This window comes from Syngnathoides biaculeatus, chromosome 6 (genome assembly GCF_019802595.1).
Source record: "Syngnathoides biaculeatus isolate LvHL_M chromosome 6, ASM1980259v1, whole genome shotgun sequence".
In the NCBI taxonomy this organism is placed as follows: domain Eukaryota; kingdom Metazoa; phylum Chordata; class Actinopteri; order Syngnathiformes; family Syngnathidae; genus Syngnathoides; species Syngnathoides biaculeatus.
The window spans coordinates 7,577,755-7,603,331 of NC_084645.1; the positions used below are offsets into that span (position 1 = coordinate 7,577,755).

At 44.6% G+C, this 25,577-nt stretch overlaps 2 protein-coding genes across 6 annotated transcripts in view; one reads left to right on the forward strand and one right to left on the reverse strand.

Moving 5' to 3' along the window:
* LOC133501764 (carboxylesterase 5A-like) overlaps positions 1-25,577 on the reverse strand; it is a 53,275-nt gene that overhangs the window by 15,390 nt on the left and 12,308 nt on the right. For 4 of the 5 annotated variants that reach the window (XM_061821706.1, XM_061821708.1, XM_061821710.1 and 1 more), the window contains exons 3-7: positions 8,484-8,685; positions 8,244-8,382; positions 7,163-7,296; positions 5,629-5,782; positions 5,101-5,205 (exon numbers count right to left, since the gene is read on the reverse strand). In XM_061821706.1, coding sequence (XP_061677690.1) covers positions 5,101-5,205; positions 5,629-5,782; positions 7,163-7,296; positions 8,244-8,382; positions 8,484-8,685 — 734 coding nt within the window. The remainder of the gene's footprint in view (positions 1-5,100; positions 5,206-5,628; positions 5,783-7,162; positions 7,297-8,243; positions 8,383-8,483; positions 8,686-25,577) is intronic. The other variant, XM_061821709.1, reaches the window with a different exon arrangement.
* The window catches only part of zfpm1 (zinc finger protein, FOG family member 1), a 152,454-nt gene continuing 145,486 nt past the window's right edge, over positions 18,610-25,577 (forward strand). Inside the window, exon 1 of the mRNA XM_061821705.1 lies at positions 18,610-19,103. Within this exon, the coding sequence (XP_061677689.1) occupies positions 19,064-19,103 (40 nt within the window). The 5' untranslated portion in view covers positions 18,610-19,063. The remainder of the gene's footprint in view (positions 19,104-25,577) is intronic.

Genomic DNA, 25,577 nt, shown 5'->3' on the forward strand with positions numbered 1-25,577 from the left:
CGATCTCCACTTTGAACTGCAAGAGTCCGCTTTTCCCACGGACCGCTCCCGGATCGCCTTCGTCATTTCCCACATGACAGGAAGGGCGGAGGCATGGGCCACCGCCGAGTGGAGCCGTAACTCGGAGACCTGCCGCTCATGGGCGAGCTTCGTCTGCGCGCTCACCCAGGTGTTCCAGTACGCGGCTCCGGAACGCCAGGCGGCGTCCTCGCTCATGACAATTCGCCAGGGACGTCGCCGCGTGTCCGACTACGCCATTGAGTTCCGGATTCGGGCTGCCGAGAGCCGTTGGAATGAGGAAGCCCTCCATGACGCGTTTTACGAGGGACTGTCCCCACAGATCCGTGGCCACCTCGTTGCCATGGATCTTCCGCCTTTGCTTAACTCCCTCATCGCATTGGCCCTCAAGGTGGACCGGTGCCTCACCGTGCAGAGACAGATGGAGGGCCTGAGGGAGGAGGAAAGGGAGAGTCGCAGTCCGGTTGCTTCCGCTTCCCGGCCACCCGTGTTGTCGGCTTCATCGGAATCCATGCAAGTGGAGGGGCTTGGCGGCTCAGCGGAGGACCGCTTACGTCGGCGACGAGAGGGACGCTGTTTTTACTGCAGGCGTTTGGGACACTTGATCGCCCGCTGCCCGACTCGACCAGAGCACTCTGACATCACGATCTCTACTCCGGTGAGTGTGCGGTACACCGCGGCGGGGTCAGGGAGGTCCCTTCTTCACCTCACCTTGGGAACGGACTCCCGTTCATGCACTGTGACGGCTTTCATAGATTCTGGGTCGGAAGCAAACCTGATAAATCCCCGCGTGGTCGAAGAGCTGGGGGCAGCAACCTTCCCCACACAACGGTTTCGTCACTCCTATGCCGCCAATGGCAAGTTCCTTTGTCGGGTTACACATCGCACTCAGACGCTACGTATGAGCTTTCCGGACACTCACTCGGAGCGTATTAGCTTCCATGTCTTCAACGCACGTAGTAGCGACATCATCTTGGGCAGCCCGTGGCTCAAAGAACATAATCCGCACATAGATTGGACCACGGGTCAGATCAAGACTTGGGGAGAGGACTGTCTCAGTCGCTGTTTCGCTGTCCGGGAAGACAGGGGTATTCAAGTCGCGCCGGTTCGGCTAACAGAACCTAGTACCGCCCCGGACCTGACCGCGGTGCCCTCCTGCTACCATGACCTACGGGAGGTCTTCTCTGAATCCAAGGCAAAGTCCCTGCAGCCACATCGGTCATACGACTGCGTGATTGAACTCCTGCCAGGCACCTCTCCTCCCAGAGGGAAACTGTTCTCGTTAACAGGACCAGAGCATCAAGCCATGAGGGACTACATCGAGGACTCGCTGGCAGCCGGACTCATTCGCCCCTCATCCTCACCAGCCGGTGCGGGGTTTTTTTTTTTGTCAAGAAGAAGGACTCCATGCTGCGACCCTGCGTTGACTACCGAGGACTGAACGACATCACAGTCAAGAACAGGTACCCTTTGCCGCTAATCGCTACAGCATTCGAACTCCTCCAGGGAGGCCAGATCTTCACCAAGCTCGACTTGCGCAGCGCTTACCACCTGGTGCGGATTCGGGAAGGGGATGAGTGGAAGACGGCGTTCAACACCCCCACAGGGCACTATGAGTATCTTGTGATGCCTTTTGGACTGGCAAACGCTCCGGCCGTCTTTCAAAACTTCATTAACGACGTGCTTCGGGAGTTCCTGAACAGATCTGTCTTTGTATACCTGGATGACATTCTCATCTTTTCAGCAGACCTAACCTCTCACATTCAACAAGTCAGAGAGGTGCTCCGGCGTCTGCTGCAGCACCAATTGTACGTGAATATGGATAAGTGTGAGTTCCATCGGGCATCCGTGTCCTTCCTGGGCTTCGTCCTGGCTGAGGGAGAGATACGGATGGACCCCGGGAAGGTCGACGTGGTGCTGCGGTGGCCTACCCCCACCAACAGGAGGGACGTGCAGAGGTTTTTGGGATTTGCCAATTTCTATAGGAAATTCATAAGGAACTCCAGTTCCGTGGCCGCTCCTCTGCATTCGCTCACCTCGCCACATACCACCTTCGACTGGTCCGGGACCTGCCAGGAGGCCTTCAGCAGGCTCAAGGCAAGTTTCACTTCTGCGCCCGTTCTCATTGTTCCGGACCCAGATAACCAGTTTGTGGTGGAGGTGGATGCATCAAATTCAGGAATTGGAGCAGTCTTGTCGCAGAGGAGTCCCAGGGATGGAAGGATCCACCCGTGCGCGTTCCTGTGTAGGAAGTTGACCCCGGCAGAGAGGAACTACGACGTGGGAGATCGGGAACTGCTGGCGGTCAAGAGCGCGTTGGAGGAGTGGCGGCACTGGCTGGAAGGTTCGCAAGTACCGTTTGTTGTCTTCACGGACCATAAGAACCTTGAATACCTGAAGTCTGCGAAGAGGTTGAACGCCCGTCAGGCCAGGTGGGCCCTATTCTTCACCCGCTTCCGCTTTAAGGTTTCCTTCCGCCCAGGCTCCAAAAACGGCAAGCCGGATGCACTCTCGCGGATCCACGAGGGAGGGTGCACAGATTCAGACGCCGCTACTATCCTGCCAGCGGTGTGCTTCATGTCCGGTTTCACCTGGGCGATCGAGTCGCGGGTGAAGGAGGCCCTGGGAGAGACGCCGCCACCCGCGGATTGTCTGTCGGGCCGCCTTTTCGTCATCCTATCTCTGCGGGGAGACGTCGTCAACTGGGCCCATACCAACAAGACGGTCTGCCACCCGGGTATGGCGAAGACGCGTTCAGTGGTCGAACAAAGGTTCTGGTGGCCTAACCTCAGCAAGGACGTAAGGAGTTCATCAACGCCTGCCCGGTGTGTGCTGCCAGTAAGACTTCCCGCCTACGGCCTGTTGGTGAGTTGTGACCCCTGTCCATCCCCTTTCGTCCGTGGTCACACATCGCGCTGGACTTCGTCACCGGCCTGCCGCCTTCACAAGGGAACACAGTGGTGCTGTCCGTAGTGGACCGTTTCTCCAAGATGGTCCACTTCGTGCCGCTTCCGAAGATCCCGTCGGCCAAGCAGACAGCCCAGTTGGTATTAGACGAGGTCGTCTGTTATCACGGCCTACCCCAGGACATCATTTCGGACAGGGGTCCGCAATTCAGCGCCCGTTTCTGGAAGGAGTTCTGCAACCTCATCGGCGCTTCGGCTAGTCGGACATCGGGTCATCACCCAGAGTCTAATGGCCAGACTGAGAGGATTAACCAGGAATTAGAGACCGGTCTTGGATGTCTGGTATCCAGGGACCAGAGCACGTGGAGCCAGCACATCAAGTGGGTGGAGTATGCCCACAATTCTCTACCCTCCGCCTCAACAGGTATGGCTCAACTCCATGTCGTGCATGGCTACCCTCCGTCCCTGTTTCCTCCACTGGTCACAGACTCCACGGTCCCGTCAGCCTTGGCCGTGGTGCGACGCTGCAAACGGACCTGGGAAGCAGCTCGGAGGACACTGCTGCGCATGAGCAGCGCCTACAAGGCCGCAGCGGACCGCAGGAGAAGGGCCGCACCAGAGCTCAGAGTGGGACAGTGAGTGTGGCTCTCCACCAAAGATCTCCCGCTGCGGACGGAATCCCGCAAACTTGCTCCCAGGTTCGTTGGCCCGTTCCCGATTTCCAAGGTTATTAACCCGGTCGCCGTCTCGCTGAAACTGCCCAGGTCGATGAGGGTGCACCCTACGTTCCACGTCAGCAGACTTCGCCCGAATCGCACGTCATCGCTGGCTCCTCTGCTCAAGTCCCCCCCGCCCCCCCGCATGGTCGACGGTGGGTTGGTGTATACTGTGCGCCGGTTGCTGTCTTCCCGCCGCAGAGGAAGGGGGGTCCAGTACCTGGTGAATTGGGAGGGATATGGCACGGAGGAGCGCTCTTGGATCCCCTCCCGCTTCGTCGTGGACCGCTCCCTCATCAGGGACTTTCACGCGGCTCACCCTGATGCTCCTGGGCCGTCCAGAGCCGGCCGTTGAGGGGGGGGGGTACTGTCATGCTCCTGGATTCCAGCCCGGGCTGGGCGTGGCCAGCTAATCAGAAGGTGCACACCTGCGCCTCATGAACACTGATCAGACCCAGTACATATAGGACCCAGGGGACGACTAATACTCTGCTAGATCGTTGCTCTTGATGACTCGTTCCCGCACTCCTGCTTTCCTGACTTCTGATCTCCGTGCACCGACCCACGCCTGTCCACTGACCACCCTCGTAAGCCCATCCGTACTGGTATTGCAGATTGCTTGGACTGTCTACCTGATCTCAGACCTCGGACCGAATAAAGGTTTCCTCTGCTGTCTCTGGAGTCGTGCATTTGGGTCCACCCTTGAGCCCCGCATCGTGACACTTTGTAGTGCCTTTCTGACTTCCCCCTTAATAATCATTGCCACTTCACACTTGCCTCATCAACTCTTCCTTCTCTCTCATTTTCTTCATTCATCAATTTCTCAAAGTATTCTTTCCATCTATTTAGCACACTACTGGCACCAGTCAACACATTTCCATCTCTACCTTGATCTTTTACTCTATGTGACAGAAATCATGAAGGAGGAGCACTTACCTGTATGCTAACAAAGAAAACGAAAGGCAGTGGAACATTTTTTTTTTTTTTTAAATATCGAAGCAGATTACGCAGCCGGACTTGTATCCCGGATCGCTCGCCTCTTCGTCACGAGGCTTTGAAGAGCGCGCCGACTCGCAACTCTGGAAAAAGCTTCAGTGATTTGCCGAATTTTGGGGAAAAAAAAAAGTCAGAGGAAGGCTCTCTGATGGTTAGCAAGTCCTCTCTTGTGTACTTGAGTCCCGAGACACCCGTGAAACACAAACAGTAACCGAGAGGATTCCGTAGACTTCCACACTGGTACGCGTTAGGTAGAGAGTTTAAAAGGCGGCGTGCAGTGGTGTGTGGGTAATTCAGCAAAAAATGTGACGTCAGTGAAAACAACCTATTGTTTGTACGAGCTCTTCGATTGGCTGACAACCAGTTCAGAGTAAAAGATGTTAGCTGGGATCGGCTCTGGGATACCCACAACTCTTGCGAGGATACGCGGTGTAGAAAACGGATGGAGGATTTCTGCCACATACCTTCACAAGAGCTGATGAATGTTTGCTAGTGTAGGTTCCAACTGTTGCAACTCCACTTTGAAAAATGGCCCTTTGAAACAATCCTTGTGCTTGCGGAGACAGAGTCTTAAAAATAAAGCATGTTGGATTGAATCAATACAGAGTATATATATATATGTACAACATATTAATTGATATTCATCTTCAACAGCTTATCCTCACTCGGGTCGTGGGAGTGCTGGAGCCAATCTATCTATTTAGTCTGTGCCCTGAATTTTGTACAATAATGAAGTAACATTAAAAATGCTGATACTTGCTCATATCAGTCTATTTGGAACATTTGATTAATTATTTATCAACAACCATAAAAACCTGACCTGAACAAAAGAAACTGAATTTATTTGTGGAGTCAGAGATGAAAATTTGTCCACTATCCATTGAAAAAAACATGGAAAATTCCCCAAAACAATTATTTTGCATCCCAGTTTAATCAGTTTCATCAATATTGTGCAAAAAGTTATGTGATTTACTGCATTAGCGGTTATTTACCAGTATAGATGCACTGATGCCTCCAGCAGATTCTCCAGCAATGGTGACAGCTTGAGGATCACCACCAAAGGCCTCAATATTTTCCTGTACCCACCTCAGAGCTGCCAACTGATCTAAGAAACCCCAGTTCCCTCGAAGGTATTCATCACCGGTGCTGCCGGATTACAGCGTGGGTGTGAATTATTCAGGTAGTTTTACTGTAATAAAGCTTGTAAACATCAACAACCACAATTGTTCTTCTGAAATCATATTGTGTACTTTTGGTTTTGAAATTAGGCAGCACGGGGAACGACTGGTAAGAGCGTCTGATTCATAGTTTTGAGGACTGGAGTTCAAATCCCGGCTCCGCCTATGTGGAGTTTACATTTTCTCAGTGTACCTGAGTGGGGTTTTTTTCTGGTCACTCCAGTTTCCTATCAACATTCCAAAAACAAGCATAGTTGGTTAATTGTAGACTCTAAATTGCCTGTAGGTGTGAATGTTAGTGTGAATGGTTGTTTGTTTATTATGTGCCCTGCGAATGGATGGCAACCAGTTCAGGGTGTGCCCCGCCTCCTGCTCAAAGATAGTCAGGATTGACTGCAGCATGGCAGTGACCCTCAGCAGAAGAAGCGGCTCAGAAAATGTATAGATGGATGGTTTTAAAATTGGGGTATTCAGAAGGACTATAGAGTATATTTTAGATTTCTTCTTAGCTTTGAAAATATTGAACAAACACAAAGAACTAATTTAAAATGTAATATTGATTTTATTTAGTTAAGTCGTCTTATTTTTGGCCAAGAGGTGTGATACATGCAGAACTCATTTAAACATATGGGCAATGTATTAAATCAACCCAGTATGAATATTTTTGGAATAAGGGAAGAAGGCAGAGTACCTCGAAAAAAAAAACTAAGACAGCATGTGGAAAATATGCAAACTCTATGAATCATCATCTATCAAACAGCAAGCCCCAACCGTGCTTCCCTATATTCATCAACATTATAAAGATGTTGTCACACAGTTTTTTTTTTAAAATGAAATTTGCTTTTCGCTTACACATAATTACAGAAAAAACATCCATCCATCCATTTTCTTCACCGCTTATGCTCACGAGGGTCGCGGGGAGTGCTGGAGCCTATCCCAGCTGTCAACGGGCAGGAGGTGGGGTACACCCTGAACTGGTTGCCAGCCAATCACAGGACACATTGAGACAAACAGCCGCACTTGCAAGCACATCTAGGGGCAATTTAGAGTGTCCAATTAACGTTGTATATTTTTGGAATGTGGGGGGAAACCGGACCGCCCGGAAGAAACCCACGCAGGCACGGGGAAAACATGCAAACTCCACACAGGCGGGTCTGGGATTGAACACGAGACCTCAGAACTGTGAAGCCAACGCTTTACCAGCTGAGTCACCGTGCCGCCTCCAAAAAAAAACACCCCCTCAAAACTGAAAAATGTATTAGTGGATAAGGCATATTATATCTGATATTGTGGTGATTATTAAGGATGTTTCTTTGAGATAAGGATGATGAAAAACATGATGTCTTACCCCAGGAATCCTAGAATACCGAGGCGATACTGAACAATTACCACCACTAAATTTTCATAAGCACTCAACGGAGCACCATCGTAGTGAGAGGCAGCACCCATGACCAGACCTCCTCCATGGAGCCACACCATGACCTAAAAATCACAGAACACAACTTAATTTATTTATTATGAGGCGAGTACAGTTATCAAAACAATAGATCATCTCAAGTTTAATTAATATACAAACGTGTGATGCGATAAATGTATGCCTCTAAAGAGTAGTCTAAAGTGAATTTTGACATTTAGCGCTGCATTGATCCTTGTAAAAGCATATACCTTGCTGTTTCTGTCTTTACTGTTAAGCGTATTTGTCTTGACCATCACAAAAAGAAGTCTATTTCAAAGGCCCACAAGAGGTCATTAAACGTTTCTGAAGTTTGAATTAACATTTTTTTGGGGGGTGTAGGGCGGCACGGTGGGGCAGCTGTAGAGTGTTGGCCTGACCGTTCTAAATTGCCCCTAGGTGTGATTGTGACTGTGACTGTTGTCTGTCTTCATGTGCCCTACGATTGATTGGCAACCAGTTCAGGGTGGACCCTGCCTCCTGTCAGATGACAGATTGAATTGGCTCCCGCAACCCTTGTGAGGATAACCAGCTCAGAAAGTAGATGGACGGATGAATTATTATTCTTATAACCGGCACGTTGGAACAGCTGTAAAGCGTTGGTCTCACAGTTTTGAGGATTGGGTTTGAAATCGCCTGTGTGGGGTTCGCATGTTCTTTCCGTGCCTGCGTGGGTTTTCTCCGGACACTCCTCCCACATCCCAAAAACCTCCATTAATAGGGGTTTCTAATTGCCCCTATGTGTGATTGTGATTGTTGTTTGTCTCTATGTGCCCTGCGATTGGCTGGCAACCAGTTTAGGGTGAACCCTGCCTCCTGCCCAATGACAACTGGGATTGGCTCCAACACTCCCATGACCCTTGTGAGGATAAGGGGCTCAGAAAATGGATAGCTGAATTATTTTTACATGTATTTGAACCATTATTGATCAAACTATATGAAAATGGGGAGTTTATGTCCAGTGTCTTCAACCTACTGGCAGTTTGTCACCCCTTTTTGCCTCAGCTCGAGTGTATACATTCAGATATAGACAGTCTTCTGAAACTTCTGTTGGAGTATATTCCACTGACATCATTCTGGAAACATTCACAATTAAATCAGCATCCTGAATACACCTACAAAAATTACAAAGGAGAGTGAGATTAATAAAGTAATATATAAATCTAAAAGTCATGCTCTTTTTTGCATTCATGATTCAGTGGTCATTCAGTCTTACATAGCAGGTTGCTGCGTGCCATCTCTTTCCCCCTCCCAAGGCTCTGCATTTCTGGGAGCAGCAAGTCGGAGGTGCCTCAGTGGAGGACGAGCAAAAGGAATTCCCAGGAATTGCTTCACTTTGATCTCTGTCTCTTTCACAGACACAATTTTTCCTCTGATTCGGCCATTTGCCAGCGAGACCACAGGGTCAATCATGCCCCCTAAAGATGTAAAAGATTTTTAATCTTGTTTTAAATGCAAATACTGTAATATCACTACCAATGTTCCCAAATGTTTCTGTCCATTCTTCCATCCATCTATTTATCATGTGATCCCTTTCTCCTGAAGGGAGAAAGGTGATGATGATCCACAAAGACTGTCAGGGGAGTGGCCATGGCACTGCCCTAGGCGCAGCTGCCTCCGGTAGCAGCCTCCTCACCTGCACCTCGTTCAGGTCTTCTGTATTAGTTTGCCAGATCGTTGTACCTTGTCTTTGATCCTTTGTCTAGCGAAGCCTGCCTCATTGACGACCTTGCCTCTTTGCCTTGTGATTCTTACCCTGTTGCCTGTTTGGACAGCCTGCTTGTGTATCGACCTTGGATAGAAAAAATACGTTCCCCAAAGTGTTCCTGGTCTCGTGAGTCATGGATTCTGGGTCCAACCCCGTGACCTGTTCCTGACAATGACTGGCTTTGAGACTAAACTGTTTGGTGGGCAATGTTTTGCTTCCAGAAAATGTAGCACTGTGACAAGCGTTCACCTTTGACATTTTCTGGTCTGGTTCGCACCTGTGTCTGAATTCGCCAGGATGAAAACCAGCACCTTCAAATTTTGGATGGTGTCTTGCTGTGCTAGAATACATACATTGAACTGTTGTTTAGAAGTGGAAGATGGATTGAGGACAAAATTGGCAAATGGGTCAATGCACAGGAGTGCCATAGAGAAGAGAGAGCTGACCCAAAGATAAAGTTCTCAAAAAATTGGTCTTTCTATGTTCCCACTAAAGGTTACACTAAGCCTAAGGCAACAGTGGCTGGCACGGTCCCAATCTGCAATCCAAATTCAACGGCAGCAGGTCAATAATCAATGAAACAAATTAAAAAAAAAACAACTAAAACTAATCATTCCTGAAATACATTTAAACGTAGTATCCACATTGCTTTAAAAGTAAATTAAAACATAAGCATGTTGAATTGATCCATAACCCCCAAAGATTGTGACGTAATTGCATACAGTTGATACAAATTATTTTATTCCACTCATTGTTGTTCCTCAAAGGTAAATTCAATTCACATGTCGATATATACATTATGTTACACATTACACATACAACTGCGAGGTCATACAAACATACAGGCAAACAAGGAGACATTCAGAGTGAAAGGGGTGCAAAAAGAATGCAGCACCACTTAAACCCAAGAGCACCTCAACAGTGACCAGAAACCAGACTAGCATCTCTCCAACAACTGGTTCTCATTTTTTCCCCACACATTTTTGTCCATACTAGACTTCAAACCATTTCCCTAAAAATTCCAAAGTAAAACCTTACAGACCGAGCTACTGCTTGTTGAGTTTTGTTGATCTCCTTTGCTCATGTGACGTAAGCATAGCAGAGGAAGAGCTCGAAATTTTGCATCAAAACCATTAAATTGACCCTCATCTCAATTTCTCCAATCCATCCTATAAATTTTATAGGATTGAGTAGTATACACTAATCAAATAGCTCTGACTAAGAGACTTTGAGACTTAACTGAGTCAAATGAAATGCACTTACAGAAGCATTCTTTGCTATTTTGTAATATGTATTGTGTTCATAAATGAAGCGTATGCATACCAGGATTTAGCCTATCTTGTCCCTTCTCTGATACACAATATACTGCTATTGTGCTTACTTTCACAACCACAGGCTCTATCCTATATATGTTGTGACAGATTTTTTTACTTTTACACTTTAATGAAATTTACCATTGAACATCCACAGCATTCAGGGGGTGATATAATTATTACCTTACCTTGTATTTCCTGTGATTTCACTGCTACAGGACAAAGCAGGTAAGCAATGAACAGTATTATTCTCATCCTGTATGTACCCAAAACCAGACACTTTAAGAATGAATGTCCTTTGCCTCTGTCGTGGTCCTTTGGTATTCACCCTTAAACACACATGCACACGCACGCACACACGCACACACACACACACACACACACACACACACACACACACACACACACACACACACACACACACACACACGCACACACACACGCATGCATGTACACACACAAACATGCACATTCATGCACACATAGAAATTTGTCCAACCCTTAACGTCACCACAACCACTGTCTCCATTGATTTGACTGTCAATGAACAAACAGTACTCTGACCGCAGAGTCACAAATGACAAAACCTGTTCTTTAACCACTACAAGTCAAAAACTGACCAAACCTGGTCTTTAACCACTAAAAGTCCAAAAACAAAACGTGATATAATGACTAGACGAGAACATTTAAATTCTCCGTTTTTGTTGTTTTTTTTGTATTGGTTTTTCTGCTTTGTGAAGTCATTTCAAACTTCTTGTGTGAAGACAAAAGGGTAATATTATCTTTAATACTGTGTATGCACTCTGACCTCTACATTTTAAATGTTGGACTCGCAGAAGTTGAGTGTCCTGGAACTGATCCAAAAATGACATGGGACATGGGTAGGACCCAAATGCAGGATTCTGAGGCAGTGACATGATTTTCCAAGAGTAGTTTAATTCAGGCAGAGGTCTTACACAGGTAAGCTGTCTAAAAAGGCAGAAGCACAAAAACACATGGTCAAAAGGCAAGGTCCAAAAATCATGAAACAAGGTCAGATAACTACAAGGCAAATACTTGGAACGTGAACAAAACAAGTCTTGACTTGACTATGATGCCAATGAGGCAAATACACCAACAAGAAGCTTGCATACTCACACACACTCATGCCATCTCAAACAACAAACTGGCAACTAAGACACGACACAAAAGGTTTAACTACATGATCAAATTAAAGCCAATGAAGCACAGGTGAGGAGCTGCTGCCAGAGAGAGCCCCGCACAGGGCAGTGGCTTGGCCACGCCCCTGACAAAGGAATTTGATCTTAATTTAGAGAAAAATCCATCAGCCTATCCATTTTCTTCCGCTTACCTGAGGCTGGGTTACAGGGGCAGTAACTTTAGCAAAGAAACCCAGACTTCCCTCTCCACAGCCACTACTCCAGGTCTTCCTAGGTGATCCCTAGACATTCTCAAGCAAGCCAAGAGATATAGTCTGTCCAGCGTGTCCTGGGACGTCCCAGGGGTCAACTCCTGATGGGATGTGCCCAGAACACACACATGCTCCAGCCACCTCATTTGGCTCCTCTCAATGTGGAGGAGCAGTGGCTCTACTCTTCTCTCTAAAGGAGAGCCCAGACACGCTGCATGAGAAACTCATTTCGGCTGGTTGTGTCTGGAATCTTTTTCTTTCAGTCGTGGCTCACAGCTCGTGACCATAGGTGAGGGTAGATGGTAGCTCGACCGGTCAATTAAAAGCTTCTCCTTTCCCCTTAGCTCCTTCTTCACCTCAACGGACCGATACAAAGTTCGCATCACTGCAGAAGCTGCACCGATCTGCCTGTCGATATCCAGTTTCATACCTACCTCACTTGAGAACAAGATACCAAGATATTTGATCTTCTCCATTTGGGGAAGGATCTCATTCCCAACCTGGAGAGCGCACTCTAAACTTTCCCGACTGAGGACCATGGTCTCAGATTTAGAGGTGCTGATTCTTATCCCAGCCGCTTCACTCTCAGCTGTGAACCCCTCTAGTTAGAGTTGGAGATTATGGCTTGATGAAGTCAACAGAACCACATCATCTGTGAAAAGTTTGGATCCAATACTGATGCCACCAAACCAGACCACCTCTACGCCTTGGCAGCACCTACAAATTCTGTCCATAAAAGTTATGAACAGAATCAGTGACATAGGGAAGCCTTAGCAAAGTCCAACCCTCACTGGAAATGAGTCTGACTTACTGCCACCAATGCAGACCAAACTCTGTCGCCGGTTATACAGGAACTGAACAGCCAGTATCAGAGGGCTCAGTACCCCATACTCCCAAAGAACGCCTCACAGGACCCTCTGAGGGACGCCATCAAATACCTTCTCCAAGTCCACAAAAAATGCGTAGACTGGTTCAGTGAACTCTCATGCACCTTCAAAGACCCTGACATGGGTGAAGAGCTGGTCCACTGTTCCGTGGCCAGGACAAAAAAAAAACACATTGGTTCTCCTGAATCTGAGATTCGACTTTTTGACAAAACCTCCACTCTAGCACCCCTGAATAGACCTTAACAGGGCGGCTGAGTAATGTGAGTATAGTTGGAACAAACCCTCTGGTCCACCATCTTAAAATGGGGGACTACCACCCGAGTTTGCCAATCCAGAGGCACTGCCCCTGCAGAGGCTAGGCCAACCCTCCACCATCAGGAGCCTTTAGGAACTCCGGGCGAATCTCATTCATTTCCATGGCCTTGACACAAAGGAGCTTCTTAACCACCTCGGTAACCTCGACCCCAGAGATTGGAGAGCCTGCCTTAGAGACCTCAGACTGTGTTTCCTCATGGGAAGGCATTTTGGTTTAAATGAGGTGGTCTTCCTGAGTCAACATCAGTAGCGCCTGATCCCCACTATACACAGTGTTGATGGTGCACTATTTCCCCCACCTAATACACTGGATGGTGTACCAGAATTTCCTCAAAGCCATCTGGAAGTCGTTTTCTATGGCTTCAGCAAACCCCTCCTACTCTGGGGTTTTTGCCTCACCAAGCACAAGAGCTGTATTCCGCTTGGCCAACCAGTACTAATCAGTTGCCTCAGGAGTGCCGCAGGGTAAAAAGGCCAAATTGGACTCTTTCTTCCGCTTGACGGCACAGCCTCACCCATGGGGTCTACCAACGGCTTCGGATATTGCCGTTGTCCCACTTAGAAATCACGGAGGGGTCTCTCACTCGCTCACAACAAACATCAAACATGAATACAGTTGCGGTATCTCTGGCTGTTGGAGTGACCGCCGCCATTAAAGAATTAGAAGGAAAGTTGCACAAAGTTGTAGATTTGAGAGCCAACCCATTCACACGTTTGAATCAGCTAGGAATGTACAAGTTGGAATTAAATAGACAACAAGAGGTTCCACAAAATACAAGAGATCAACTTGAGAGTATCAGCACTGAACATGAAGACAGAGCGAACGCTGAAGTGGAAGAGCAGAAGAAGACACTTCAATATCCTTGCGGGACATAGTTGAGACCTCTCTGTAGAACTCTCTTGGACAAGTCTAACGCATTTGGCAAAAAACATACCCCAATATTATCTGGAATACACGATAAAAAATCAACTTAAAACATGTTCTGTTCAATCGCCATTTTGGAAGCTTGTGGGACATAGCTAAGGGGGCGGAGCTTAAGATCACCATGGAAAGGTCCATTACAGTCCGAATGTGAAACAGTTGTAACCGGTGACAGGTGTCACTGCCCAGAGCCGTGGCCTGTCCATGCTGCTCTTTGCTCATGACAAAAATGATAGGGTTAGGTGACTTTGTAACAACAGTTTTTTTTGTTTTTTTGTTTTTTGTATGCAGTGTCATGTACATATTTTTTTTTTCTTTTTTGGGGGCGGGGGTGGTTTAAGATATAAAAATACATGTTGTGTGTATGTGTCATATTAAAAATTAATATGAACCACATTAAAAATATATATTACAAATCTAAGTGACTTTGAACATTTACCCAGTATTGAATTGTTTTAAAGTCTGTCCAAAAACCTTTACAACAGATTTCTCTTCCTTTGTGGTTTGTGAAACTTTGTAGTTACTACAACTACATTTGCTCACATCCTGTGCATCTTCTGACGGCGAAGGATCCTCAATCCATAAAACGTAGTGACAACGCCTATGAAATCAGAACATCGTCAAGGGACGAGGGTCAAAACTGAACAGGAGTGACAGGATCCATTATGGTTTGAAACAGCCATTTTGGGCAAATTCCAGAGCTTGTACATTGATAAACTCCTACTAGGGAAATTGATCAAATTAAATCCAATTGAAAGTGACTGTCATCGACCAATAGGTGTAACTCATTTGCTTCTCATCTTGTGAAAATTAATAATGATCATTTTGAGGAATTTTTCATTTGCAATAGGCACATCCTATTCATAACATTTATCTTTTGTGAGAAAAAAAACACTCACAAAGCAACTACGCATTTTATTTAAACAATTTAGCACAGTGATTACAAACTGTTGTGGCATGCCAGATTGGTATGACGTGAGCGATCATCATGTTATCCATTTTCACATACAGTAATTATTTTTTACTTTACTCTCCAACTTTACTCCAAATATTTCTTTCTTTCATCTTTCTTTAAATATGTACAGTATGCCAGCAACAAACGTAGAGTGACAGGTTTTCACTGGATGGCAGAAGGTACATAACTTGCGTATGCACTTTTTGTGCAATCTTTTTACTTAGTGGTGTGCCTTGAAAATGTTTAATAACATAAAAAAATGAGTAGGCCCAGTAAAGGTTGGGAATTGAGGAATGACTGTGACATGTTCTAACTATTTGCCAGCCAACAACTATGAGGACAAAACAGTAGATTGCGGTTAAATATTAACGTCCTAAAACAAATGAGTGACGGGTTTCAGGTGCACTCCAAGCAGTTAACCATGTTGCATGTTGGAAACCTTTCTGAATTTGCCCAGTAATCCCTTCAGACAAAATCCTTCAAAAACACTGCCACACAAATACCTGCTCCATCGTCGGTAAAAGTGCGGCTCGAATACTCTTTATATTGCACAGGGACATGGGAGCGTTGTGGGTACACATAAAAATGGAAATAATGTACAATGTAGGCCTAATTTGTGGTAGTACAGTGCACGAGTAGGGAGCAGATTTGTCTTTTTTTTCCCCCATAGTTACCACATGTTGTGCATGTGTGACAATGGCAAGAAACTTAAGCAGATTTTCACAAATCTTTTCTTGATTTAAGTACCGGTATCATTTTTCCAATTACTTTTTACTATTACTCAGTCCAGGTAAAAACATAAAGTATACAGTGTAGACATTTTAAGTCCTTACTTGGTCAAAATAGGCTTGTTTCTTTTTAACCTCTGCATATGATGATAATGGATGAAAAGGATGTAAATAGAAAGATGTTAGGTCAACCTTGGTTGAGATATTGATTGATTTAAGTTTTGCAAAATGCAAAAAAAAAAAAAAAAAAAAAAAAACCCAAAACAAAACAGGGAAAGTAATAACATGGAGGAATGTTAATCAGGGAGTTTATGTTGAGGGCAACAGATTCGGAGAAGCAAGATACTCTGCATTCATGGTCTATTTTAAAGGTCAAATGTCATCCCTATAAGCATTCTAAAATAGATATTGTAATGAAAAATACATACAACATTATTCACTTCAATGGCTACAAGAAAAAATAGATATGAGTGGAGAGCGCGTCATCCATGCGCAAAGTTGTGTATGTGTTATTGGACGACATCCAACTGGTCGCCATATTGGCTGCATCCCCTGTCCGTGACGTCAACCCAGTCATTCCCCATTGAAAACACGTGGTGGCCCCTACTATGAAAGATGAACACGCCCCCTTCTGACACGAAAGCTCTTTTCGAAGAAGAGAACATCACACAACCGAGTGAAGTTACCGGCGCAATATTACCCTATTGTTTCCTACCATATTCAGATGATATGCGATCATGCCCAAAACGCCTCCCCGTCCAATCCACTTCCGTGGCGGAGATGAGCCATCGCGGCCCGACGCCATGATAAGCCACCTTGGCGGTGAAAATGAGCCACCCAGCTGACTGCGACAAGCCAGCCTGGCCGACAAGGCCGGCGGCCTTGGTAGCTCGTCGCAGCCGGCCGGGGTGGTTCATTTTCGGCGCCAAGGTGCCTTATCATAGCGCCAAACGGGGCCGCTTTTCGGCGTTGTTCATAGCCGCCGCCGCCCGCGATGAACAACACTGTCGAACCGGGGCGCTTTTCGGCAGAGTTCTTCAGGGCGGCCGCCATCTGCGAGCCTGACGCGCAGCCTTCTCCGAAGCCGTGAACGGCGGATGCGGCGCCTCGGCCGGGGTGGCTCATTTTCGCAGCCGAGGTGGGTTATCATGGAGCCGAGCCAGGCTGCTTTACGGCCACCACCAGAGTCATCCTACACACTACCATCCTATGCTGTCGAGCTACACTCTCCCCTACCACTACTTTACAGTCAGTAACCCCCTTCAGATTACCTCGTCTGCACAAAATATAATCCACCTGCGTGCTTCTACTTCCGCTCTTGTAGGTCACTCTATGTTCCTGGCTCTTCTGGAAAAAAAGTGTTCACTACAGCCAACTCCATCCTTTTTGCAAAGTCCACCACCATCTGTCCCTCAAAGTTCCTTTCCTGGATGCCGTACTTACCCATCACTTCTTCTTCGCCCCTGTTTCCTTTTCCAATATGTCCATTACGATCTGCACCAATCACAACTCTCTCGCTGTCTGGGATGCTCAGAACTACTTCATCTAGTTCCTTCCAGAATTTCTCTTTCAACTCTAGGACACATCCTACCTGTGGGGCATAGTCGCTAACCACATTATACATAACACCCTCAATTTCAAATTAATAGTCTCATCACTCGATCTGATACTCTTTTCACCTCCAAGACATTCTTAGCCAGCTCTTCCTTTAAAATAACCCCTACTCCATTTCTCTTCCCATCTACTCCGTGGTAGAATAATTTAAACCCTGCTCCTAAACTTCTAGCCTTACTACCTCTCTCTCTTGGATGCACAGAATATCAACCTTTCTCCTCATCATCATGTCAACCAACTCCTGAGCTTTTCCTGTCATAGTCCCAATATTCAAAGTCCCTACACTCAGTTGTAGGCTCTGTGCATTCCTCTTTTTCTTCTGACGATGGATCCGGTTTCCTCCTCTTCTTTGTCTTCGACCCACAGTAGCTGAATTTCCACCGACGCCCTGCAGGTTAGCAGTGCCGGGGGTTCTTTAGATGAACACTCATATTTGTTTGGCACAGTTTTTACGCCAGATGCCCTTCCTGACTCAACCCTCTGCATTTATCTGGGCTTGGGACCGGCCTACAGATTGCACTGGTTTGTGCCCCCATAGGGCTGCATTACATATTGATGTGCATAAAACTAAGAAAAAAAAAACTGAAAAAAAATCTATTCAACTCAAGACTCTACATTTTCCATATGCAGTTCACGTGAATATGACTGAACATTTGTCTATATTTGCCTTGCAATAGGCTGACAACCAATCCAACCTTTTACTCTGCCACAAATCACACAAACTACAAGTCAGTTAGAACAGGCTGAAGTTCATCCAAAAATTAGGATAACCGGTATAGAAAAAGGCTGGATGGATAATTCGGCAGGCTATAGAGCACTGCCACTCAAGTCCCCACGTACAGCACTTCCCAGCAAGCAGACGAAACCAAAAAAAAAAAAAAAAAAGGAGAGATAGTGGTTAGTTTGGAAGAGTTTTTAATCAACCCAATAGATCGCAAGGTATTATAATTCGTATTATTATTATTTTTTTTAACAAAATGATTGAAAGTAAATTATACTTGACGTTTATAGGGGAAGAGCACGAGCAGAAAATTATTCTCCTGAATCTTCCGTAGTTTGAAGTTTGACCGCCAGATGACAGCATTGAATGATAAAGTATATAATTAAAGCGGAGAACTGCCGTCTCCCAGATGGCAGTTCACTGAAGGAAGAAGGCCTTGGTCAGTCACAATTTAGATTTGGGTTGCCTACACCGAACATATTAATACACTAATCTTACCATTACAATCTGCTAAGCTTATATATTTGAATTACATAGTCATGTTTGGTCTTGTTTAACATGATGAAATAATGGGGGAAAAAAGTCTCTCTTAAATCTAGACACAAATAGAAATAGACGAAACGAAGAAAAAGTCTTCCGCCGTTCACAATGAAAAAAAACAAATTTTGGGGGTTGAGTTCCATAATGAAATCTAACGTAACGTGCATGAAGTTTGGACCAATAGGAGAAGAGTGCGATATTTTACGTCACAAGTGAGGGGAGGTCTGTAGTAGGTCGAATGGACTGGTTGCGTGCTTGTTGGCGAGTGGAACTGGTCCCCGCTTGAGAGATTTGTGCTGACGGAGCGAGGAGGCGACACTCCAACAAAAAGCAACGTTAGACGGGTTTCCGCAGAAGCCCTCGTATCTGAACCACAACATTTATCCTCGTTGACCGGCGAGACGCGGACTATCGTGGACTAAGGTTCGGTGCCAAGTACCGAGAAGGCGTTTGTTTGGAAGGAGGAGGACAGTAAAGGGACGGAGCCACAGGTAGACAAAGCTGTCGTGGCAGAAGATACCAAAGTGCGAGCGGGTCATGTAGATTTTAGTGTCTGACCCAAACGAAGAGTCGGCAGGAGCGGAACGTCCGCCGTCGAACGCAAGCAGAAGGGAGAAGACTTCTCACGCTGATCCGCCTCTCCCTCCGTCCCACTGGACGACTTGTCCCAGGAAGAGCCACCATGTCCAGGAGAAAGCAGAGCAAACCCCGGCAGATCAAGCGTAAGTCAGATGAAGTACTTTGTTATTGTAATAATAATAATAATAATAATAAATATTATTAAAATCTTTTTTACTGTACTTTCTCTGAATCAAAGTTGTCTGTAGTTGCTGGCGGACAAACATTGATTGTGAGACTCATCCTAAAATTCACACCTACAAGTAGGACAAAGTCCAGCTATCACGCTTGACTTTTTGTACAGTAGCCCAGTTTTATTTAACTTTTTTTTTTTTTTTATATCGGAGGCAGTCAGTCGCTTTTTTGTGCGTTTGATATTGCCGCTGATTTTCCGTTCTCGGAATTGATGACAGACGAAGCTTTTAAGAAAAAAAAAATAGCGTTATTCCTGCTGCCAAGGCAGAAAAGTGAAGAGAAAGTGTACAGTATGTTCTCATCAAAAGACAGCCTTTTTGTATCAACCGTCAAAACTGTAGCCGAGACTTCCTGTTTAATTCTGTTGTGAAAACGTCAATGTTCTCTGAGAAAGCCGATGTGAAGAGAGATAAACCGGCGATCCGATGTGAGCTCTGATAAAGATTAAAATTGGATCTTTTATTATTTGTTTTCTGTTTGAGGAGCGCCAAGGCCGCCGGTGCATTTCCCACAAGGCTTTTCACTCCCCCCCCCAGAGATGGGGCGTCAGATAGGCTGATCTTTTCTCACCATTGGTGCTTACAATTAGACATTTTTGCAAATTTATCCTTTTATGTCATTCATGGTTGTTCGGGTTCAATGCTGTTATTTATTATTCTGCTCTTTTGCTTTTTTATTCAACTGACACTGCATTATTCCATAGTTCTGAACCTTGGATGCGGCATTGGGAAAATGCACTCCAATTAATTATTTCAAGCATTCATTTTGTTGAAAAAAAGTATGAGAAATCTACCCCAGTAAGCTTACACTTTTCCTTAAAACATAATTCAAAACTTTAGAACTACAACACTTCTAACAGTTTCAGGAGCAATTACTGATACACCCTGTGACATTGTCAGTGTCTATACAGTAGTTTGACCAATCCCTTGTTTTGGAAACATGTCTATAAATAGCTAATTTGCCTATGACAGGACAATATTAAACAATTGGGCTGTTGAGGTACAGAGGATTAGTTACTATTAGGTTCTGTGAAAAACATCACCGATAAGTAAATATCTTACTGTAATTGAAAAGGGATTCCACATCTAGACCTGCAGGTTTTAGACACAGTCAGAAATTATACTTGTTGAACATGGAACTGATGCGATGCTTCCCAATTCATTCATTCATTCATTCATTCATTCATTCATTCATTCATCTTTCGTTGTGCTTATCCTCACCAGTGCTTTTATGTACTTGTAAATTGAGGGTTAGCTATTACATCTCTGAACAGGGAATTTCTGCTGTAACTATTTGCCTGTAGCCTTTGAGTCTCTTGAAGTCTTTTAAAAAAAAAAAGAGAGAGCAAGCGAGAATCAGTCTTAAAATTTCCACTTCATTGCCACCAAATATTGTGGAGGTTACTTTTAAGCAATCGTGGAATGACATGTACTCTTTTTCACATTGACTGCCTTTGACAAGACAATGATGCTAAAATAGACTAAAAATAATCTTTATCTTAATAATCTGACATTCCAATGAATTTCCATTCTTATGAGCAAACTCAAACAATAAGTATTATTTTTTTCTGCAATATAACAATATCAATATCAAATCAATAGGCAGTTAAAAACAATATAGTGCACTTCACCGAAGCTTACTTCCATGAGATGTATTTTGGCCAAATAACGGAAATTTTATTTTAATTTATTAAACACATACCTAACAATATAAATACAGTCAAATGTGGCAAGAAGTATGTGGCCAAGTGATAATGAGAATAGGAATACATGCTGACTAAATTAATGTAATTGCAAATGATTGTAAAATCCTGGGGAAATGTATTTTAAGAAGAAGAAACAGACATGGCATCTCATCATCCAAGGTCCAAAATGCTTTAGAACTCACTTTACTGATATTTTAACAGGTAAAATATTGCTGACAATTGTTCAAGTTAATGCATCACATTATTGCGTTATATTAAAAAAATGATGTCATCAAAGACAATGTTAAGTACCCAGTATCACCAATGCCTTCCTTTTCTTCATACTTAAAGTAAGTATAGGCACTGTAAACAGCCTAGCACTAGCTGTACAGGAAGTAGTTAGGTCTAGAAATGTATTCCAGACAAGCGTCTGATAAACCTCAGGTAGGCTATGTGTGTATGAGTGACAATAAGAGACAGAGAGAGCATACTGTACTGCATGTGTGCATCTCAGGGGTTTCATGACCATCTTTATCTGTGCTTCTGGTGCCCCCATGCTTCCCAGTGTACCAAGCCTTGCTGGAGTTGAGGCCAGTCAGCTCTCAGCCCCGTGACTCTCTTGTGATTTGGCAGACATTTTGATAGGAAAGAGTGAGGCGTGATAAGGACTTTGTTGATCTGGGTTATGAGGGGGTCCACGAGAGGTCTGGGCCTGTGCTGTTACAAATACATAACTAAGCACTATGGGTCAGCCATGCTGTTTCGTGTCTGGTAGTTATTGTTATTGATGTGAGGTATTGCCGAGGCGAGGTAAGGTTCGACAAAGTAGCGTAGTGCTAACCATACGTGTATTGTCCTTCTTGAAAACAATGCAGAAAAAAAATCTGCTGTTATTTACAAAAATGTTCGTTCTTTTCCGTTGTAATCAATTCAGTGCAGATGCAGACGATTCCTGCATGAAAACAATTAAAAATCAGTGTTTTAGAACGTGGAGTTTCGTTTCTTGGTAAGTGCTAGATTTGGAACTTTACTGGGATACGATACAATGGAGCCCCAAACATTCATTTTCTGCCACATAAATCTCCACCAACTCACGATTTTAAAAATTGTGGCAAAAACAACTTTTTGGGGTTGAAAATACTGTTTACAGTATGTACTGTTTGTAGAGTACGTATATTGGAAGAACAGTATTATGATTAAAGTGGTTAAAATTGCACGTTTTTTTCGGTATAAACCCTTCTTCGTCAAGTACAAGTTCATGTGGGGAGGGCTACTGTAGTCATGTTGACCTAGAGTGGGATATGAACAACCAGGTTGAACACTTAGTGAGTTTAAAAAAAACATCAATACTTTACCTTTCAATGTCCATCACAGCAGTATCCAGTGTCTGAACATGATAACCCCTTATTTGTTGTTACTAATACATCTTGTCGAGGCAATGGCAACTGGCTAGTTAGTAGCAATCTAGGTGCTGCTGAGGTGGAAGTTTAAGGAGGCTCTTGTTTTTGTAACACACACCGGAACTATAGAAGTAGATATAAAGAGTGAGTCCATGACATGACTCCAGTGCAAACGATGTGGACAATGGAGAGAAATGAAAGATTTCCTTACAGGGTTTCCCGTTGTGTATAGTATAGTGTTTTTAAGCAGGGTTGAAGATGAAACCAAGTGTATTCATTGTTATTAAACTGATTAAGAATCATAATTTATTGGTCATTTTCCCTATCCTTGAATAAAGATGTCATAAAATCAGTGCTCCAGTGTCTTTTACAATTAAAATATGTTGTTGGATCAAAGTTTCAATATATGACTGATGAATGTATTCCTCCGTGCAAGGAGAAAATAATGGATTACATATGTATGCATCCCAGTTTTCGACTTAATATCTGATGCTGCTAAACATGCAACCTCTTAAGTTGAACATATTTTTCAAAATAGGCTTCAAAAGTCACACTCAAACTCAGAGGTCAAACTGGCATCATGTGTGACATCACACAAGACATATTCCACTAACCAGTGTAAAGGCCTCTTTATACTTGCATGTGCGGCAACATCGCTGACGTCACTGCAGCTATCCCCTGTGTAGTTTCCCTATATACCAGTGCTTCTCGATTATTTTCTGTCACCCCTTCCCCGGAACATGGAAACATTTCGTGGCCCCATGTCAATAGTGTTGTCTATGTACTTGTTATAAATAGTTCTCTGGATAAAATTGCCCAATACCCACCATCATATACTCTAGCCACCGTACACAGACACACACACACTCATGTAAAGGACAAATGATGCCTACAGTCCTCTTACAATGTGGTGCTACATTACAACAACATTGCACTCTCTCCCACAAGCGGTACATTAGGTTTCAGGCTTTCCGGAGGCCAACAGAAGAAGAAAGTGTTTGTGAAGCAGATAGATATTTGTCTCTGCCTTTTTGTGCGTCATCCTTCCCTGCAGTTGGAGATCTTTGAGCCTGATAAGGCTCCCCTCCTTGATGGAGAGATAGGAGGGATGGACTCTGGGAGGAAGACTGCTCAGCGATTCAGCAGGCAGGCAGCCCATGGAGGCTGGATCCCTGGGCTTACATTTTGGCAGTTGAGATGGGAGACATGATAAAACACGGTGGTGATCATGCCCCACGATAACAGAAAGCAGAAAAGAGAGAGGGAGATGAGAGGTAGGGCAGATGGAATGAAAGATCGAGATTGGAGGGCACATTTTAATTACATTTGGCTGTTGCATGCCATTCTTCCAGCATTGTCGCGCTGTTGTCATTAGTTTTGTTTGCGATTGGCTGGGGGTGGATTTCCAGATAAGTAAAGAAGAGAAAGGCAGAGTTGGGTGATAAAAGAGACAAGATGGAGGGGAGTGGACATAGTTGGGTGGTGGGGGTCGGTTGAGATAGAGTGAAAAAGCGTGCAGAATACATAGCTGTTAGATGAATGTGTTGTGGTGTGTTTTTAATGGCAATGCAGCCTGGTTTGCTGCTCCCCCACCCTTCTGTGAAAGATGTTTGAGGCTGATAAGGAGGCCTGCTGATGATAGATAGATAAGAGCTAGCAGATTTAGAATCTTGATAATGTGCATGCGCGTATGTGTGTGTATCTGTGTGAGAAAGGTTGGTTCCTATGCCAGTGAAGCTGGAGCTTCTGTGGTCAGCATGAATAATGGCTGCCTCCTCCAGCTTATAGCAAACCTTGAAGCATGCAGATTCCAGAAAAGAAAACCCCAAGATGACCTCTTCTTTTTTTGTGTAGTCTTTATTTCCCTGGCAACTTTATGAGTTTACAAATTAGATTTCTATTTGTTAGAAGGCAAAGGAATTTTCCCTCCCAATACATTGTGGTTAAGTTTTTGAAAGGAAAGCATTACTGTGTTATCAGTCATCAGTTATTGGTCACATAATTATTTCATGAATGAGAAATGAATAACTTTTTTTTTAAGATAAAGTGAGTTCTTGTGCTTAAGCATGTTGAAATCTTTCTCTCCCTGTATTTCTCTTGTTTTTCTCTGACACACAAGTGCACACACACAATGTACACACACACTCACGCACAGACCCCCCCCCACACACACACACATTGTGCCTTGGTGGCGTTCCCTTATTTTTTCTTCTTTGTTCTGCTTTTAGCTTGATGTGAACTTGCGATAAGCCTCGGGGCCTGATCTCTGGTACAGATAGAGATTGCCAAGCATGATTAAAGTTGTTATCTGGCCAGAGCAGGCAGGAGACTAGACTCCACTGCAATAACAACAGGCCTCAATAGGAGCAGCCAGGGTCTGGACCCTGACAATCAGTTCCAGTCGTAATGGGATTAATGTTGTTGTATAATTAGATGATAGGTGTGAATGCGCTTCTTTTCTCCCTCAGTCTTTTCTCATTTATTTAAACCATATCTTTCTCCTCCTCCCTCTCCTCCACTATCTCTTTCTTTGCACCCCTTAACAAGCATTGCCGTTGATTAATTAAATTAAAATTAATAACATGTTTTATTTATTCTAGATTAAGTGTACGATAGAGTTAACATGTTGGAAATGCTTTACGTTTGCGGACACTTCTTTCAGTTTTCCCTTTGAGATTCTTTTTTTTCTTCTGGAAAAGCCATGAGAGAGCAGTCAGTGTTAGGGGGGAAGCAGAGAAAAGTTGCTGAAACAGCAGGATGACTCGGACTTGGTTTGATTATACTGGCAGATATTCAACAAGCGAGATTGTGTCTGATTTGGGTATTGGAAACTAAGAATTCACATGTCCGTAATCAGATAGCGCTTGCTTGAGAGCTGCATCTAAATCTATTCAGTAGATAATAATCAGCATACAAATTCTGCATGCTGTGTGAAGTATGTAAAAATGCCATAAATACTGTACCTTAACATCAGAAGGCCCCAGAGGTTGGCCTCAGTGTGGACATATCTGTTGGAAATTAGCTCAGTCTTTTTTTGTCTCAACCCTCTTATTTGTTTGGATATTCTGCAAATTTAACTCATTAAAGCTCTCATTTTAAACCATAACTTGGAATATTGTTTTTTTTTAATGCTTACACTAGCTACACACAAATATGTGTATGTTTGCTTTATTTATCTGTGCATTGCCTATAAAGTGTGTGTGGATGGATGCATGTGGACATATGGTCAAATATCCTAAAGGGGGAAGTTGACTGGGTTACAGAGGAAACACCGTTTGTGCTCAGTGTGCAGATGAGTT